Genomic DNA, 16,968 nt, shown 5'->3' with positions numbered 1-16,968 from the left:
ATACTGTTTTCATCGGTGCCAGTTGTTTATTCTTTACAACATATACAGTTAAACAGAGCAAACTACAGTTCATACACAGTGGGCACAGAATTGAAAGAAAAGTATTTTCGGTAAATTTTAACAAAGTTCAAAAACTATTGTGAATACATAGTCATATGTACAAGAAAAATAATAGTTCTTAGAACTGTAGTGAATAATAAACAATCTACTGAATGGGTTACTTGGCATAACACACCCAAATTATCTTCTGTCAGTTTTACCCATTCCACGTTTGCCAGAGAACAGATGCATGGGTTTCTTGGTACCAATGAAGCGATCAGCCTCACCCTTGAGACCCATTTTATTGACCTTCTTACCAATAGCCATCTTGGCTGCCTTCTTCAGCTTCTTCTTCATCTAAAATTAAAAGAATGGTTCCAATTAATACCCCTCAATGACACAAATGCAAATTTCCCATTGAAAACAAAATAGTGCTGCAACAAAGACAAAACTTACCAATACATCCTTAATTCCCATTTCATCCCTGGGTACCTTCGAAGTACTTCTAGCACGACCCTCAGAGTCCATTCTAAGGCGTTTTGTTGGTGCCCGAGAGAGTGACCGAGCTTTGGACGTGCTCCTTGACCGATCACCACTTTCAGCATTCTCAGAATGTGATCTCTTCAGCATAGGGCGAGGATTAAGAGAACGTGCTCTACCACGAGTTTTGGTGAAGTTGGCCTGACGTCAAAGGCAAGATATTAGAATTCAATAAAGTGCAGACATAGTATGCCAAATCAACTAAGTAACCAGAATCACTGACCTCTTCTGTACCAGACATATCAACACCAAGATTTTCAAATTCATCCCTAAGCTTTCCAACAGAACGATCTCTAGCTTTTGCTGGGAAGTGTCTTGGAGTAGTTGGTTTAGTTGTATTATTTGTAGCAGAGAGCTGTCGCATGATCTTTTTGCGATCACGTATTTTTCGGGCCAAGACCTTAATTTCCTTCATGGTGTCATCCAACTCAAACTTAGGAATGGCATACATGCCAGATTGAATGCGTAGTTCTTCTTCTTTCTCCAACTGTTCCACTTTCTGTGAGGATTCACATAAATTGAAAATTCCATTACACCCACACGACACAGACATTATTAACAGTTATCAATTATCCATATATAACTAAATTTACCTCAAGAATTTCAGGATCAATAAAATCTTGAATATTGTGGCCATTCCAGAACTCAGGAATTTTATCGTACTTGTAAGTATCAGGTAAATCATAATTCTTCTTTAGGTCAATTACATACTCATCTCCAAGCTCCTCTTCAATATCTTTCTCTAGCTTACGGGTCTTACCAGTACCCTCCATTTTATTCTTCTTTTCAACAACATTCTCTGCAAAAAATAAATAAATAAATAAAAACAGGAAAGAACATGTATGAGAAACCTAGATCAAATGGAAGCAAGTTAACCTGGTATGCATGGTGGACGGGGCTTTCCATCTCGTTGAGCAGGCATTGCCACATGAAGTCTGTTCAGCACACTGTCTACTTTCTTGGTTCTCAATTTCTGGTCTACTCGATATGCTAGAAGAGCATCGCAGGCGTCCGTTTTAACTTGCATTACACCTTCACCTGTGTGCGAGCTCATCTCCAAAAGTGGCACTCCTTCCTGCTCAAATGGTTTGAAAGCTTCTCTGCGATCTTCAGGAAGGTCTGAGAGTTTCAAAATATCTGACTTACTCAGAACAACCAAGAGAGGTTTATTGGCAAAAAGTGGCTTAATACTTTCATATAATTGAACCTGAAAGAAAAAGGAACATGGCATCACTTAGACTCTTCATGGAAACGCAGCCAGAAATAGAAAACTGCCAATTTAAAATATGTCCAATGGGGAAATCAAAATACCTGTTCCTCAATGGTGTGACCACACTGCTCAGACAAGTCAACAAAATACAACACACAAGCTCTCAAGTGAGCTAGGGCTGTTACTGCTTGCATTTCAATAACATTACGTTCTTCAAGAGGATGATCTAATATACCAGGAGTATCAATTACTTGCCATCTCAGATATTTGTAATCTGTGTGTCCAACATACAGAGACTTTGTTGTGAATGCGTAAGGCTGGACTTCAACATCAGCTCGAGTGATCTGTACAGCGAAAAGTAAGAACATTAAGCTAACAACCCTTAAAGACGGAGAGGGGGGGGGGGGGGGGGGGGGGAGAAGAAAGAAACCAAACATCTCACAATATATTCAGTTTGCTGAAGTTAGGTGTCATAGAATTACCTTGTTAACAAAACTGGATTTTCCTACATTAGGGAAACCAGTAATGAGAATAGTTCGAGTGTAGGGATCAATAGATGGGAGACGGGCAAGATGCTGACGGACATGTTCCAAATACTGAAGATTAGGAGCCTGGCGCTTCATGATGGTGGCCATCCTGAAATAAAAATACTAGTGAGAAAAAGATAAAATGATTTGAGTAGAGGTGACAGTCACATTGCATACCTTCCAAGAGCAGCTCTTTTAAGTGTTTTGCACCTATACAGGGAGTCTCCAAACTTAAGGAGACGCACATAATCCTTGGAAACACTATAACAAACATGAAAATAGTATCAATTGCATCAAATGTAATGTCACAACACCAATTTTTAAAATCATCCAATTACTTACTTGTCAACCAAATGTCGTGCGGTATTCAGCTGTCCTAAAGCTAACTTGAAATGATCTTTATCGTACAAGACATTCATAAGATCTGCATAGAAAGGGTGAATATCCTAAAACAAAGCCAAAACTAGATAAGAGGAAAACAAAAATACAGTGCAGATTTTAAAAAAAGAAATATCGCCGTCAAATTTACATTGCGTGTGTGGAAACAAAATACTTACATCCAGCTTTGGGAATTCTTGGATAATTTGAGAAAGGCGGTCATGGAAACTTTGCTGAGTAAATTTCACTTTGCGCATATAAAACTGTCGAATACGAGATATCTTATATTGCTTGTGAACGACAGTAGGAGTCTTCCTCTGTGTCTTAGAAAGGGTGATATCAACGAAGTCCTGTAAAAGACCACAAATCAACTATGAGCAAACTCAGCACGAATAAGTTGAGGTTAATATAACCTGTCCCGTGATGTGAACCATTGCAATCCAGGAATAGACCATCCAACCCTAAATCAATAACATACATTATAGAAAATAACTTTAAAAATTGTGAAAATTTAATCTACGATTGGCATGTGCTAGGGGTATTTGCATAACTAGGATAAAGTATTTGTCTCGCTGCACATGGTCTCAGGACAAGGCTGCACCAGACACAATAACACTTTCCCAAATCATTAATCAAAAGAATTAGCAAGGATAACTTACCTTGGCCGTTGGCACGACGGCGATTTTCTTGAAATTGTACAGCACCATGATGAAAATTAGATTTAAAATGCCAAAACAATAACAAATACCGCAGACCGAAGTCTGCTGAGCCTGCCCACGTTGGCCCCGGTCCTTGAAGGAAGTAAGGGGGGAGGGGGAGGGGGCCGTATTGGTAGATCCTATTCTGCAAATAAGCTTCGGGCGCATGCGCATGGGTGGTTTGGACACTTTGTTGTTATCGTCTCAGTCCAGTGTAGTGACTCATTTTCTCCAAATTTTGTCTGATCTGCTTCGATTTTCAGTTTTTATATTTTATGAAATCTGTGTTTTTTCATTTCTTACGGTTGTCTCTACGTTCTGTGTAGCATTCATTTTGGAACCATGAGAAAATCGACATATTCACGTTTTGAACGTTTTGAAGCAGACAACTGATCAGATGGCCAACGTGCCCAATATTTATTTGGGAGAGTCAACTATTTTGCTAACTCCATATGCTATTCTAATTATATCATCTCTTTTTAAATTCTAAATATATGCCCCGTGATGGCTCATTTATGTGACGATTCTCCTGACTCACTAGACGTTAGGTTAAGCAATCGCTCAAGTGATGACAGTTTGATTCTTGACGACAATAATACTGGTGGCTTATGGGCTGACAGTGAAAATGAACCAGCCACCTTCCAAGTCCACCTCAAGCAGCACTCTTCAAGCTTCTCTGAGCACCCAAACAATGCTGCGGATATTCAAGATGGATGGTTTCGGATTAAGCCCTGGAATGAACATGCTCCTAAGACAGCAGCGATGTCAGGGTCTACTCAGAATGTTTACAGCATGTTAATGCAGGACAGATCGTCTTTGTCTGGTGAAGAGTCTGAGGCACCACTGCTTTCAAGTGTGAGTGCACAAAACCTGACTCCTGTGGTTTTTTTTTTTTTTTCTTGTCAAGGTCATGTAACAGATGTTTTATTGATTAAAAATACATTTTATGGTTGATTTTATTCTACATTTAGGAAAGCTGGGTTCCTGGAGGTTTTTCAGAGGATACCAGGCACTGCCATGCCTCATCTGACATGTCCCACAACAACTCAGCATGGAGGCGGTTGATGTCAGCCACAGTTTTGTGCCTTTTCTTCATGGTATAATATTACTGATATAGATCTTTCTTTAATTTATGGATTTTGAAAGGTGCAAGCTTCTCTTGACACTTTCTTCACTTCATTTTGCAGATAGCCGAATTTTTTGGTGGTCTCTTTGCTGGAAGTGGGGCCATCATGTCTGATGCTGCTCATCTTCTATCCGACCTTGTTGGACTTCTTGTAAGCTTGTCAGCTGTATGGCTGCGCCAAAGGCCTCCAACCAAAACTCTCTCGTTTGGATTTTACCGTGCAGGTTGGCGTTCAATACTCATGTGATATTCTTATCTCAGTTGTTTGTCATTTCAAAATGTGCTTTACTTCTGAAAACTGTTACATAAGAAATTAATTTTAAGCTGTGAGAGTTTGTGAGCCGCACTTTATTCTTCTCAGTAATTTGTTATGTTGTTTTTGTTTTTTTTTGTTTTTTTTTTTAATTTGTTACATATGCAGAAGTTCTTGGAGCTCTCTTCAGTGTATTTATAATCTGGGTTCTGACTGGCATTTTTGTTTACATTGCCATTCTCAGAGTCATTCATGGAGACTTTGACATAAGACCAGACAGAATGATGGCTGTGGCTGCTGGTGGTATTGTTATAAATGTCATGTAAGTTTTTTAAAATTTTGATCTTACTGCTTTAAGTTCATTGGTTCTTAAAACTGAGCCAATTTATATTAATTGACTGTCATAATACCCTGAACAGAATGGGACTTGTTCTACATGGTGGTTGTCAGTTAGTACCCCATTCTCATGGGTTTGGACACCATGGACATAGTCATGGAATCGCTGTAAGCCATGGTGACAACAATCATCAGACACCATCTTGCCAGCATCGCACAAATGTAATTCACTGCTGCCATAACTATTTAACTTGTTAACTTTTGCTATGTTTGTCTCTACATTTTGTCTGTGTTTTAGAACCGCATCCAAGAAAATTCTTCAGCCGCACTTGAAACAGATGTTTTGAGCAAACATTCAAATATAAATGTTCGAGCAGCTGTAATTCACGTACTTGGAGATCTTATTCAAAGTATTGGTGTGTTCATTGCTGCAATTGTTATCAAATTTAATGTGAGTATTGTGATGGATAAGATTCAAAACATTGACTTCCCAGCTGTGTTGGCTTTAACTTACATGTTTCTTTCCAGCCTGATGCTAAAATTGCAGATCCTATCTGTACTTTCTTGTTTGCAATTGTGGTCCTTGCTACAACTATACCACTTGTAAGAGACACTGGCTTAATCCTTTTAGAGGGTTTCCCTCGAACGATTGGTTACAGTCATGTGTTTTCCACCTTAAGTGACATTCCTGGTGTCCAACATGTGCATTCTTTACATGTGTGGTCATTAACTGCAGGAAAACACGCTTTGGCGGTACATTTAGCTCTAGGTAAGAGGGAACTTTAAAAAAAATTGCCTGTGCTTAGTTTGTTTTTTTTTTTTCATTGATTTCATGGTTTCCATTTCCACCCTTAGATTCAGCCGCGAACCGTGACCTTATCACCGCCAGAGCTCAATATTTACTTCAAACCAAGTTTGGCATTGACTTTTGCACCATTCAAACCGAGAGCTTTGACCGCACCACCATGAACTCATGTTTTCAGTGCAAACCTCCTGTCAATTAAATTTCAACTTGTGATATAACCAGAATTTTTTATATTCTGAAAGTCTGTTTGTGTTGGGTGAACCAGTTCATGGTTTTGCACAAGTTTCGATACACTGGCATGCTAATCTATGCTGTGAAAAATTGTGTAAAATACTGTGTGATATATACTAATTAAGTCATGTTTTCAGCTAGCCCCTGAAAGATTGATGGAAAATTATTTTATTTAATGGGCTTGATGTGTTTTGAAAGTACTAGACAATCAGAGTTCTTGTGATGATTTAGCTTTAACATTTGAACTTTTTATTTTTTGGGGGGAGGGGGGTTTGTAAAATGTGTTTCTTGATTGTTCATTTTTTGGGGGTTATTGATTGAAAAACGGAACTACCGGGTATATTTCTTCCTTGATTTTCTTGAGCTTTCACCTGTCCGAATGATTTGAGACTCCAGTCATAAGAAGATTTGTGTTCTGCTTTAATCCTAGAATATTTAGATAAGGTGAAGAAAAATTGTCTTGTTAAAGTAGATGACACCTAAATTCCACTAATCTGTAAGACCAAAATACCCACTAAAGTTAACACGTTTTTTTTTTAATTTTTTCTTTTGAGTTTACTTTTGTGTTAGGGCTAAGCTTTTCAACTGAAAGCAGTGATCTAATTCTCAGTACCTCATTTTCTTTTTATCTTAGTTTTTCCACGTGTGTCTCAGTTTGTCACAACAGTTCTCGGCAGGTTCTTTCCTGCTTTCTTCCACTTTTGAAAGAGACAAATGAGTGTATACCATGTACCAAAAAGGCTGTGCACATCTTAGTATAATACGATTTTACTATTTTTAAAAGCATATTTTTCTATTCACGGATTGATCTCCAGTGATTGCTTCTTTTGCTATAGTGATGTGAAACTGCAGGTAATAAAGACATTATAAGTTTTGTTTGTTGTTTGTGTCTTTCTCTCTCTACAATATCATGATCTCTGTAGTTTCAAAAATTTAATGACCCGTTCTTGTCAAACATCATTCGACGCTCTAGCGCTGCCGTTCATGGATTCGCGCCACAACTGTTGCCACCTAGCAACAATATCTCACTAGCACGATCTCGAGCCAATTAACATACACCCAACTTCTAAAATAAACACTACATTAAATGTCACTTTTTGAAGCAGTTGAATGTCAATTAAATCAATCAGGAGGCTTGCATACCTTTCTTGAACCGATTTGGCATTAGAATTTGAAAGTTGACAGCAAATCTTTCCCACAGCTTTCTCTTGTTTCAACATGGCGCTGTAGAAGCAGTAGACTCGCTCTTCTTGAAGTGTGCAGTGCACCTTGTTGAGAACATTGTTTCGAGTGTAGAATTTACCTGCGGGTTTGTTGACTCACCTTAAAATTTGTGAACCTTCTCCCTTTTTGTGTGGATATCATGCAAGCCGTCAGAACATCGTTGAGAAGATGTTTCTCTCAGTGGGATGCAGTACAGAGCTGGTACGTTATATCCTTTTGAGGCATGGTTCGGTTTCTCTCTTCGTTTATTTACTGTTACAATACGTGATAATAGAGGAATCGTTACTAATATGCGTAGTTTTGCGTTACTGGTCGCGTTTATAATCATATTATAAAACCTGCCTTCTCCTATTTTCCCTGAAAGTATCAATTAATTGAATGAATTTATTGGTTATGTTTCTGCTCACCATTCAAACCTCAGTGTACTACATAAAAATGCTTTCTATGTTTTCAATTTAGCTGCGGAAACGTTGCTGTTAGGCACTTGTCAGCCGAAGCGATGCCAGCACCAACTCCAGATAATGCTCACAAAACGTACCCACTGAAGATAGAAAAAATTGTGAATGAAATTGCTGGTCTAACACTAATAGAAGTTGCCGACCTCTCAGAGCTTCTTAAAAAGCGACTGAATCTACCTGATGCTCCAGTGATGCCAATGGGTGGTTTTGTTCCTGCTGCTGCTGCTGCAGCTGCTGCACCGGCAGAGGTTTGTCTAAATTGTTGTAACATTTTCATTTAAAATCAAATACAATAGTGTAAATAAAATATTGCATCCTGCAGGAAGCGGAGGAAGCCGTAAAAAATTCATTTAATGTTAAAATTGTGAAGTTTGATGAAAAGCAAAAGGTGCCTCTTATCAAGTGTGTGAAGGGACTAATGGAAGGCATGAACCTTGTGCAGGTAAGGTTTTATTGAAGTGAACCTGACAAAGAAACCAACAGTGTTGCCTTAGATATATAATTAATCACTCCATCTTTGCAGGCTAAAAAATTAATTGAAAGTGCACCTGTGCTGCTGAAAGAAAATGTGGAAAAAGAAGAAGCAGAAAAAATCAAAAAAGAACTGCTAGCATTGGGAGCTGAAGTAACTTTGGAATAAGTATTCAGATGAGTGTCTTTCTGAAGAAGAATGTAATGTAGTTTCCTGTTGAATATTTTGTATTGTGGGTCTGGAGGCTATCTCTGCTTCCACCTTTTATTTTGTTGAGAGAAGCCAAAGTGATGATTTATGACTAAAACATGACTGATAATTGGTGTGTTTAAGAAAGTGCGATTTTGTAAATAAATTAGCACACATTAGTTTGATTCATTTTTCAGCACCTCTTTCTCTTTCATACTTGAGTAAAGAAAAGTGTCACCAAGAAAATTTGGCTTTGGACAAAACAACCAGACTTTTTAAAAAAATTTATTATACAAATATTTACAAAAATACATAGTATGTACAACTTCTCTTTGCTGTAGGTGCGCTTGCACAAGAAATGAAACATGAACTTCTACTACCTCCCCTCTGGGTTGCTCGCACTATTGCATTATTCATTAAGTACATAACCATAATCTAAGTTCATCTCACATCTTTACAAAGTAACAGTATGGTAACTGACTAGCTCTTAAAATTCTAGGATAAAATTTATTCTTAACAGAAAGTAAATGCATGACTGAATTTTTTAGATGCTTAAAACACACAGGAAAAATCCTTACCTATTTAAAAAAAAAATTATCACAATTTGTACGAGATGTACTGCACCACCTCCGCACCTCATGGCACATGTTGACCACCATTCATCATGGAAACTGCTGTGTCCTCGTCCATTAACCCTTCGGATTCATGCCTCACTCGATTTTCCAGAGCTGCAACCATAAAGAAACCAAGAAATATACATTCATTTCATTCAACAAAAAACTGCAGACAAATTAAAATGTGAAAGAGGTACCCAGCAACTTACATAAAACCAGATCAAGGGTTGTGGCATTTCTGAACAACGGTTTCATTTTTGGATCTATTCCTAGGAGTGTTTGTGTAACAGGGAGAGACCACCTCCAAAGAAATATTGGTACCTCAAGGACTTTTAAATCTTCTGAAAGCAATTTAATAACCTGATGGGAAAAAAATAAGAACTTGGTAGAACAAAAGGTAAAATGTAGAAAGCAAAACTTTAAGGAAAATTTTAACATAGATTTAAGCATGAAAGTAACCTTAGCCACTGTGGAGTCAATATTGAACAAGTTGACACCGTCAATAACAACTGCACTTTGTTGGGATTCATCTCTATGCTCATTGCAATCAGCAACTATAACTTCTCTGACATACTCAGCAGAAGGAAAAGCCAAACTTTGAGCTGGTGTTACAAGAAGTACATTACATCCATTTACCTAGGAACATAAAAAATGTTATCCTTTTTTAACTGAATAGAAAATACGAAAATTTTGAACAATTTTGATTATGGCTTACCACAACCCATTTCATGTTCACTGGTGGCCGTGCAGAATGGTAGAGGAGGATCAGCAAGTTCACAGTAATACCAACAATCATTCCATACTCTAAGCCAAGAGCCAAACAAAATACAAATGTGGCTCCCAATGGGATAAGGTCAATACCTGAAAAATTCAAAGAAATTGTAATTCAATTTTTAAACAAGTAAATTTCCAACTTCCAGCTTTCCAGCTTCACTCTTACGTTTAGTTCTCCATAGGAGTGACACAACTTCATAATCAATCATGGAAAACATTGCAGTCATTATAAGCCCAGCCAGTGTTGCTTTAGGGATATAGTAAAATGTTGAAGTCAACAGCCCGAGAGCTCCCATCACAAGCAGCCCTGTGAATTAAGTGTACATTAGAAATCTGGAATGAAATGGTACCACTTGCACAAACAAATGATGAATACCAGTGAAAATTCCTCCAGCAGGTGTGCGAACTCCTGACGCATTATTCACTGCAGTTCTAGTGAAGGAGCCTGTGACTGGCATGGATCGCACAAAAGAGCCAAGCATGTTGCCCAACCCCAATGCAATCATTTCTTGTGTTGCATCCACCGCTTTCCCCTTGGCTGTGAAAAATGGTCAGATATAGCAATTAATTTTATTTGAATAGAGCAGAACATACTGTAAGCAAGTTTTACTGTAACTACATAGCTAAGATAACTTACAAAATGCCTTTGCAATAGCTATGCTCTCAAGAATTGATATCAATGGAATTGCGATCAAAGATGAGCCTAGAGCAGAGGTCATTTCTACAAAACTGTAAGTCTCATTCCTAAAGACCGTTGAGAATGGTGGCAATCCAATCGGTGGAAATCCTTCACCAATTTTTCCTGCAAGAAATTTTATTAGATCTAGTTGCACTCAAAAATAATAAAAACAAAACAGATACAGTACCCTAATTTTTTTTTTTTTTAAATTACAAATTGACAAAGGTGTTTTTACAAACCTGTCAAAGTAAACGGAGAGTGTCCATTCAGGAACAAGACATACGCCAATCCAACTCCAAAGAACACAACAATGGCGTTTCGGGCCAATGAAAGAAGCCACAGAGTGTTTCCCCAAACTCTTCGGAATGTACTAATGGTCTGACCTGGGGGATTTCCTTTCACTCGAAAGACAGTAAGTTTCTGTGGCAACAGAAAATTTCAAATTTCAAAATTTCAAATTTCAAAAAATGATGAATGTATTCCACAAAATAAGTTACCTGCAAAAGAAGTAGGGCAACAATTGTTGATATTCCTAGAACCGAATCCCATAACTGAGCTTCATGAATGCGCTCAAAGAAATTTACAATCGAATCCATAAACTTGTCGGTGCTTCCTTTCAGTCCAAATAAGCCTTTGAGCTGAGAAGAGGCAATTGTGATTGCAGCAGCTGTGGTAAATCCTACAGTCACAGGCATTGAGATGAAATCAACAACAAAACCTGCAAATAAATGGTGAAACGATTTATAAAAATTGAATTCACAGAAGGGGTAGTAGAGAATCGACTACGTAAAAAACCAACCTAGTTGTAACAATCCGAAAAGAGTGATGACACATCCTGACAAAAAAGTTAAAAGTACAGCAAAGTCAGCTCCGTAACTGAGAACATATGTCTGCGTCATTAGGGCCATGATGGCAGTGGGACCGACTGTGATATCCTTGGTGCTTCCAAAGAGCACATAGACAAAGCTTCCCATGAACCCTGAGTAGAGACCATACTACAAAAACAAAAAAACAAAATGACTGCATGAATAAATAAATTCAATTGTAATTTTTAAAAAGAAATGAATTATATTACCTGCGGCTCAAGTCCTGCTACAACAGCATAAGCAATACCCTGAGGTATTGCGGTCATGCCAACAGTTAAACCAGCCATGACATCATGGAGGAACAGACTCAGAGTGTATCGAGGTAGCCACTGTGTTATAGGTAAACGTCTTGCCAATGTATGACGGGCACACATAGAGGCCAACTGACTGCGCACACATCTTCCACATTCCCGGAGTGGTGATTCCCTCTCTGGCACTTCATCGATGTGAAGATGCTTGTTTCCTGAAACAAAAAATTCAAATAAACCGTCATTTCTACAACCTTAATATCTTGAAGACCTTAAGGTTTAATGTCGGACCATTGCCAAGGCACGTTCTTGTTTCATCACAGAGATCGTCCATTATCAGTGGGGGAGCTTTACCGACACAAGTGGTTTCGTGCTGCCTTTCATGTGGACTGCCTCTGTGGAACTGATGTGAGAGAGGGATACAGCCCTTCTCTCATTCCCTTCCCTCCCCACCTTAGCCACCTGTTAAAACCAGTCTTGTGAGTCTGAGCTCAGCCAACTGTGATGGCCCGGAATGTCATGACACCTTTATACACAAGCGCTCACACACACGCGCACACACACACACACTCACATAGAGGTAAACTGTCCCAAGCAGCACCCCGCTGTGCCGCTGCACCAGCTCCATGACCAGGTCGACCGTGCGCGGCGCGCGGCCCTTGCACGGGAGAGGGAGAGAAAGCGACCGGGGGCACCAGGGGGGCACTGGAGGAGCGCGTCACGGCGAGGACGAGTACAACTTGTCATGCAGGACCCTGTCCATCTATCGGCCTGCTTGTGTCCGCGGGCGCAGGTCAGGTTAGGGGCATGTAAACAAAACGGAAGGCGGGGAACTCCACCCACCACACTCACTGGCGCTCTCGCTGGAGGGGCTGGAGGGGCCGGGCCGCTCCAGCAGCCTCTCGTACGAGGTGTTATCCGCGGCCATCCACCAGGAACCTCGGGAAGGTCCGAGACACCCAGTGCGAGCAGCCGCTCCGCTCCGGGAAGAACACCAACCCCCGCCCACACCCCCACCCAACCCACCCCCTGCCACCGCTGCCACCCCCTCCCCCACGGCCAACATCCTTGCGGAAGCCGCGCCTGCCCTTGCCGCCGCCCGCAGAAAATGGAAAGTGGGAAGGAAGGCCCTCGCGGAGGCTTATCTTATCCCCGCGCATTGCGCATTGCAATGGTTTGCGCCCGGTTGCTGTATTGGGGTCGCCTGCGTGCCGTGGCGTGCGGGGCCACGGACCAGAAGGACCAAGGGCTCTTTGCCTAGCGAGCCCAACAGGCATCTGTGCAAACATGGTGCAATCCGAACCGAACGGGGGCGGCGATGCCTGGCCGGCGATGCGGGTCAAGGCCTCGGAGGAGTGCGAGCGAGTGCGAGTCGCATGTCTATGCAAATGCCGTGTCAGCCCAAAGCCTCAAAGAGTGATTACCGGTCCGCGGTCCGGCTGTCGCATGGGCTGTACACCCTGCTCCAGAAAAGCACGCGCCCGGAACGTGGGCACGAACGGCTGCCACTCCACTGCTCGCACTCTTTGCTCTGTCTCTCTCGCACCCCCAAGGCGCACTCCATGGGGGCGAGAAAGGCAGAGGGGCGAGTACGAGCGGTGGAGTGGCTCCATTGGACCAGGATAGATCATAGGACCGCGCGGCGTGCGCCGGAGGGAGAGGAGCAGGGTGGGCGTCACGGACGTGGTGAAGGCTCATTGCTAAAAAATGCGCCAAAGGTGGGCCAAAGGTGGTGTTGAAGTTAACCCTTCCCCTTTCAAAATTTTCTGGGCACGCGATTGATGACGGTTCGACATCGCATTGGATTGTTTCCGCCCGCAGGTCGGAAAAGTTGCCGTGACGTCACGGTCTCGACGAAGAGCAGCCCTGCCCGGCGTGCACCTCGGCGTGCGCGCCACGTGACAACGTGACGATGTGACGCCCTCGTGCGAAAACGCAGCCACTCGTTCTCGTCGCTCTGTCTCTCCCGCACTCACGGGGCGTTCCGAGTAGGTGGGAGAGAGACAGAGCGACGGGAACGGCTTTCGGTGTGCCTGCAGACTGCGGTGCGGCCCGGCGGGCCCAGCCAGCAGGCAACAGGCCCAACAGGCCCACCCAGTTGAACAACCCCGCCGCCACGGCCGCGACGAACAAAGGTCAATGGCGCCAGAGCCGCAGTGGTGCTGGCGGGGCTGGCGGGCCTCACTTCCTCATGCTGCACGGCGTCGACGGCCGGCCGCGGAACGCGCTGTCTAAGACCGGCCAAGCCCAGCATACGTCGAGGGGTGGACGGCCCTCAAGGCACACGCGGCGCCCGGCGGCTAGGCAGTCCCGGACGCAGCACGGACAGCGGGACTGCCTAGCCCTGCCGCCAAGGCTGAACCTCCAGACTCCAGACTCCGCCCCACTCATCAACACTCCTGCGCTCGCGGCTCGTCCACGTCCGGCGCCAAGGCGTCATCCCCAAGCCATCCGAGACAAGCAGCGTGCATGCCAATCGGGCCCGGCTCGGCCCGGCCACCGAGGACGCCGCGCGCGGAGGTGCACGCACGTCCGACGGTGCGACGAGCGAGTCGGGAGCCCGGATGAGCCCCACGGCCGTGCCAGCCCGCCAGGCCGTCACCAGTGCGCGGGGAACTCCCACACCACTCGTGCGGAGTTCCTTTTCCTGTCCGCATTTTTGTCGCCGTGTCTAGGAGGAAGAGCGCGTGGCTGCGGACTGATTCCGAGAGTTTTCGTCGCTCTGACTCTCTCGCACTCATGGGACGTCCCGTGTTGGTGCGAGAGAGCGAGACGGAGCAACGAATGTACCAGCGTACCACTGGACCAGACGGGTACGCCGGGGACGGCCTGGCCTGGGGCTGGACAAGCAGGCCGTGTCACGGTGTTACGTCACGCGCGCTGTCGGCGGCTTGTCCACCGCACAGCGCCGCCAACAATAACAAATCAGCCTCGGCCGCGTTTCTCGCGCAAAACGCTTTGCGTCTTCGATGCTCTCCGATGCCGCCCGCGGTGGGTTCGCCCGCTGGACTTGTCCGGAGCGGCGTCTTTATGTAAGCTGCATCGCGTGCTGACCGCTCTAAATCACGCCATCGGCGTGACAAAAGGCGATGCTCAGTTTTCCGAGGGGGGTTCGATGATTCGGCGCACAGGCTTCGAGAGCTCGAGAGGAAATACTGCGGCTTGGCCAGCGCTCAGGACGAGGACAGCGATAGGTTTGGGGGACAGGGCGACGAAAATGATTCGCGGGTTCGAGTCCTACCGGCGGCTCCCCTTCCAGTTGTCGGCGTGGTCACCGCGTGCGCCAGTGGCAAGGCCAGTGGCCAGCACTGCTGGTTTTCGGACGAATAATTGGGCCGAGTGGAGAGTGATTAGACCTGCGCGCTTCCGTCCCCGTGCCTCCATGGCGCCTCCCACGCTTGGCGCTCGTGCAGCAGCAGATTGGGCAGATCTGGGAAGCAGTCACGTCAGGGTTTCGCTTTCTGGCTTATTGTTCTGGGACGGCGAAGGCTCGCGCGGTTTGGAAACGCAGAAAAAGTCAACAACAGGAAGTTGCCGTCTTCCGAGCCCGGGGGGGGGGGGGGGGGCCTTGATTGACTCCCGAAAACAATGATCGACGTTTGACGTTTGACCCACTGCCACTCCACTATCTCCAGACCGATAGCGCTGTCGTCCTCGTTATGAAACGGGTAAGGCGGCCGTGCCCGGCACTGCACCCACTGGCCACGGCAGCGCGGCGGCGCGAGTCTGTCGAGTCTGTCCAGCCAGCAGGTCGCATTGCGGTCTGGGCGGGCCGGTGCTGGCCGCGGCGGGGCGTCGATAGCAGCGCGGCAGTGACTTTCCGATCGGGGGGCCTTCGCGGGGAGTGCCGACTGTGTCAACGAGCCGCCGCCTCAACTCCCTCGGGGGTCATGAGCCTGAGCCGGCCCGAGCCCCCTGGCCGGGGCAAGAGGAACAAGAGGAGTTTGTTGGCGGCGGGTCATCTGAGTGGGTGGCGGTGGCCTCCTGTTGTATCCTCCTGTTGTATCGGGGCCCCGCCGTGCCCTGCCGTCCGCTTTACCAGTGCACCGCGTCACAGCCCTTGCCCAAGCGAACAGCGCTTTCGGTGCTGACTCTCTCACACCCACGTGGGCGTTCCGTACAAGCGGGCCGCTCATTCTGCACACGTTTCATTTCGCCGCCGTTGTTTCGCGTTTCGGCGTTTCGGCGTTCGGCAGGAAGCGAAGCGGGGCATTGTCCTTCACAATGACACTCTCGACGACCACAGCGCAGAGCCAGAGCAAGCTGCTAGAGCCGGCCCCGCGAGAGTCCGCAACACACATCACCCACCACCACCTGCGGAGCTTTCGGCGGACATCGCTTGGGCGCGCCGCGACTCGACACGTGCACCGTGCGTGTGCAGGGCGGACGAATTGCTTCGAGGAGAAAGTGCCGGTACGGCAATTGTGGACGTCTGAGGCCCATCGTTAGAATGCAAATTAGAATGCAGGGTATGCCCGGTTACTGCCCCCCCTCCAACCTCTTTCGGGTTTCTGCCCTTCCACCCCTTTCTACTCCCTTGACCTTTCTTTTTGCTTGCTTTGATGCACTTGTTGTTTCATCTGTTTTGTCTCTCCCCTTCGTTATATCACCGTAAGGCACACAAATTACCCATACACACAAGCTTGCCCGCTCACACACACATACACAGCCAAACATCTACACACAGGTGCGCGCGAGCCCACACTCACACTCGCGCGTTCACACTCACACACGCACACACACATTGTGTCACTGCTTAATGGGCGGCTAAACGGCGCCCTTTGCGTCAACGCCGTCAGCGCATGCATGGCACTTGACATGGCCAGGACGCCGGCCGGCTCGCCGGGCCCACTACACCGTAAAGTGCGGCGCGCTGACCGTCTGGCTCTCCGCCGTCCTAATCCAGGCGGATTCAGTCAATCGGTCGCGCGGTCGCGTCAGAGAGATAAGTGAGACGCGAAAGTCATGCCCGCGTTTCCCCCTTACAGTGCAGCTAGTGCAGCATGCCGCGCTTTCTTGCCGCGTCTGCGGCGTTCTAGAGTGCGCTGCACATGACGGCCCGTTATTGCGGCACTGAGCAGTGTGTCAGTCCGCTTGTCCGTCAGCCTCGCCGGCCTTTAGGTGCGACGAGGTACGACCGCTCACCGTTCTGAAAGGTGTGGATGCTGATGGTCTCGGGCTGGTCGTGCGCCTTCCCCATGGCGGCGCCCTGTCTCTGCGCCACTCCGCGGGGCGCGGCTCGCTTCGAGGATGCCGTCGACGTGTTGCGCGGGGCGCGCGGGGTGGCAGGGCCAGTCGTCC

General features: G+C 45.6%; 4 protein-coding genes across 8 annotated transcripts; 2 read left to right on the top strand and 2 right to left on the bottom strand.

Moving 5' to 3' along the window:
- Nucleotides 1–6: 6 nt before the first annotated feature.
- Nucleotides 7–3,514, bottom strand: LOC117646485 (nucleolar GTP-binding protein 1). Its single transcript, XM_034387464.1, has 11 exons — nucleotides 3,354–3,514; nucleotides 2,874–3,044; nucleotides 2,659–2,762; nucleotides 2,494–2,577; nucleotides 2,272–2,425; nucleotides 1,891–2,133; nucleotides 1,456–1,786; nucleotides 1,173–1,378; nucleotides 803–1,078; nucleotides 496–720; nucleotides 7–396 (listed from the first exon to the last, which is right to left on the bottom strand). Exons 1-11 carry the CDS (start codon nucleotides 3,399–3,401, stop codon nucleotides 241–243), a joined length of 1,998 nt encoding a protein of 665 aa, XP_034243355.1. The 5' UTR covers nucleotides 3,402–3,514; the 3' UTR covers nucleotides 7–240.
- Nucleotides 3,515–3,565: 51 nt separating this feature from the next.
- Nucleotides 3,566–7,025, top strand: LOC117646488 (zinc transporter 2-like). The gene is made up of 8 exons (XM_034387477.1): nucleotides 3,566–4,247; nucleotides 4,364–4,489; nucleotides 4,580–4,742; nucleotides 4,940–5,093; nucleotides 5,191–5,329; nucleotides 5,406–5,558; nucleotides 5,636–5,876; nucleotides 5,963–7,025. The coding sequence occupies exons 1-8, from the start codon at nucleotides 3,897–3,899 to the stop codon at nucleotides 6,109–6,111; spliced, it is 1,476 nt and encodes a 491-aa protein (XP_034243368.1). The 5' UTR covers nucleotides 3,566–3,896; the 3' UTR covers nucleotides 6,112–7,025.
- A 320-nt stretch (nucleotides 7,026–7,345) lies between these two features.
- On the top strand, nucleotides 7,346–8,665 carry LOC117646490 (39S ribosomal protein L12, mitochondrial). The gene is made up of 4 exons (XM_034387480.1): nucleotides 7,346–7,568; nucleotides 7,827–8,073; nucleotides 8,148–8,267; nucleotides 8,349–8,665. Exons 1-4 carry the CDS (start codon nucleotides 7,507–7,509, stop codon nucleotides 8,463–8,465), a joined length of 546 nt encoding a protein of 181 aa, XP_034243371.1. The 5' UTR covers nucleotides 7,346–7,506; the 3' UTR covers nucleotides 8,466–8,665.
- A 90-nt stretch (nucleotides 8,666–8,755) lies between these two features.
- On the bottom strand, nucleotides 8,756–16,968 carry LOC117646487 (sodium-independent sulfate anion transporter-like). Of its 5 annotated transcripts, none has more exons than XM_034387474.1 (12): nucleotides 16,813–16,968; nucleotides 11,629–11,882; nucleotides 11,353–11,548; nucleotides 11,051–11,271; nucleotides 10,793–10,973; nucleotides 10,512–10,676; nucleotides 10,251–10,412; nucleotides 10,041–10,181; nucleotides 9,816–9,961; nucleotides 9,560–9,736; nucleotides 9,310–9,460; nucleotides 8,756–9,214 (listed from the first exon to the last, which is right to left on the bottom strand). In XM_034387474.1, exons 1-12 carry the CDS (start codon nucleotides 16,865–16,867, stop codon nucleotides 9,123–9,125), a joined length of 1,941 nt encoding a protein of 646 aa, XP_034243365.1. In that variant the 5' UTR covers nucleotides 16,868–16,968; the 3' UTR covers nucleotides 8,756–9,122. The 5 variants fall into 5 exon arrangements, with proteins under 5 accessions (XP_034243365.1, XP_034243363.1, XP_034243367.1 ...); XM_034387472.1 differs by lacking the exon at nucleotides 16,813–16,968 and adding an exon at nucleotides 12,511–12,654; XM_034387476.1 differs by lacking the exon at nucleotides 16,813–16,968 and adding an exon at nucleotides 12,242–12,441.

The sequence above is a fragment of the Thrips palmi genome, unplaced genomic scaffold, assembly GCF_012932325.1.
Source record: "Thrips palmi isolate BJ-2018 unplaced genomic scaffold, TpBJ-2018v1 HiC_scaffold_19, whole genome shotgun sequence".
Taxonomy (NCBI): domain Eukaryota; kingdom Metazoa; phylum Arthropoda; class Insecta; order Thysanoptera; family Thripidae; genus Thrips; species Thrips palmi.
This window is presented reverse-complemented; position numbering and strand designations above follow the sequence as displayed.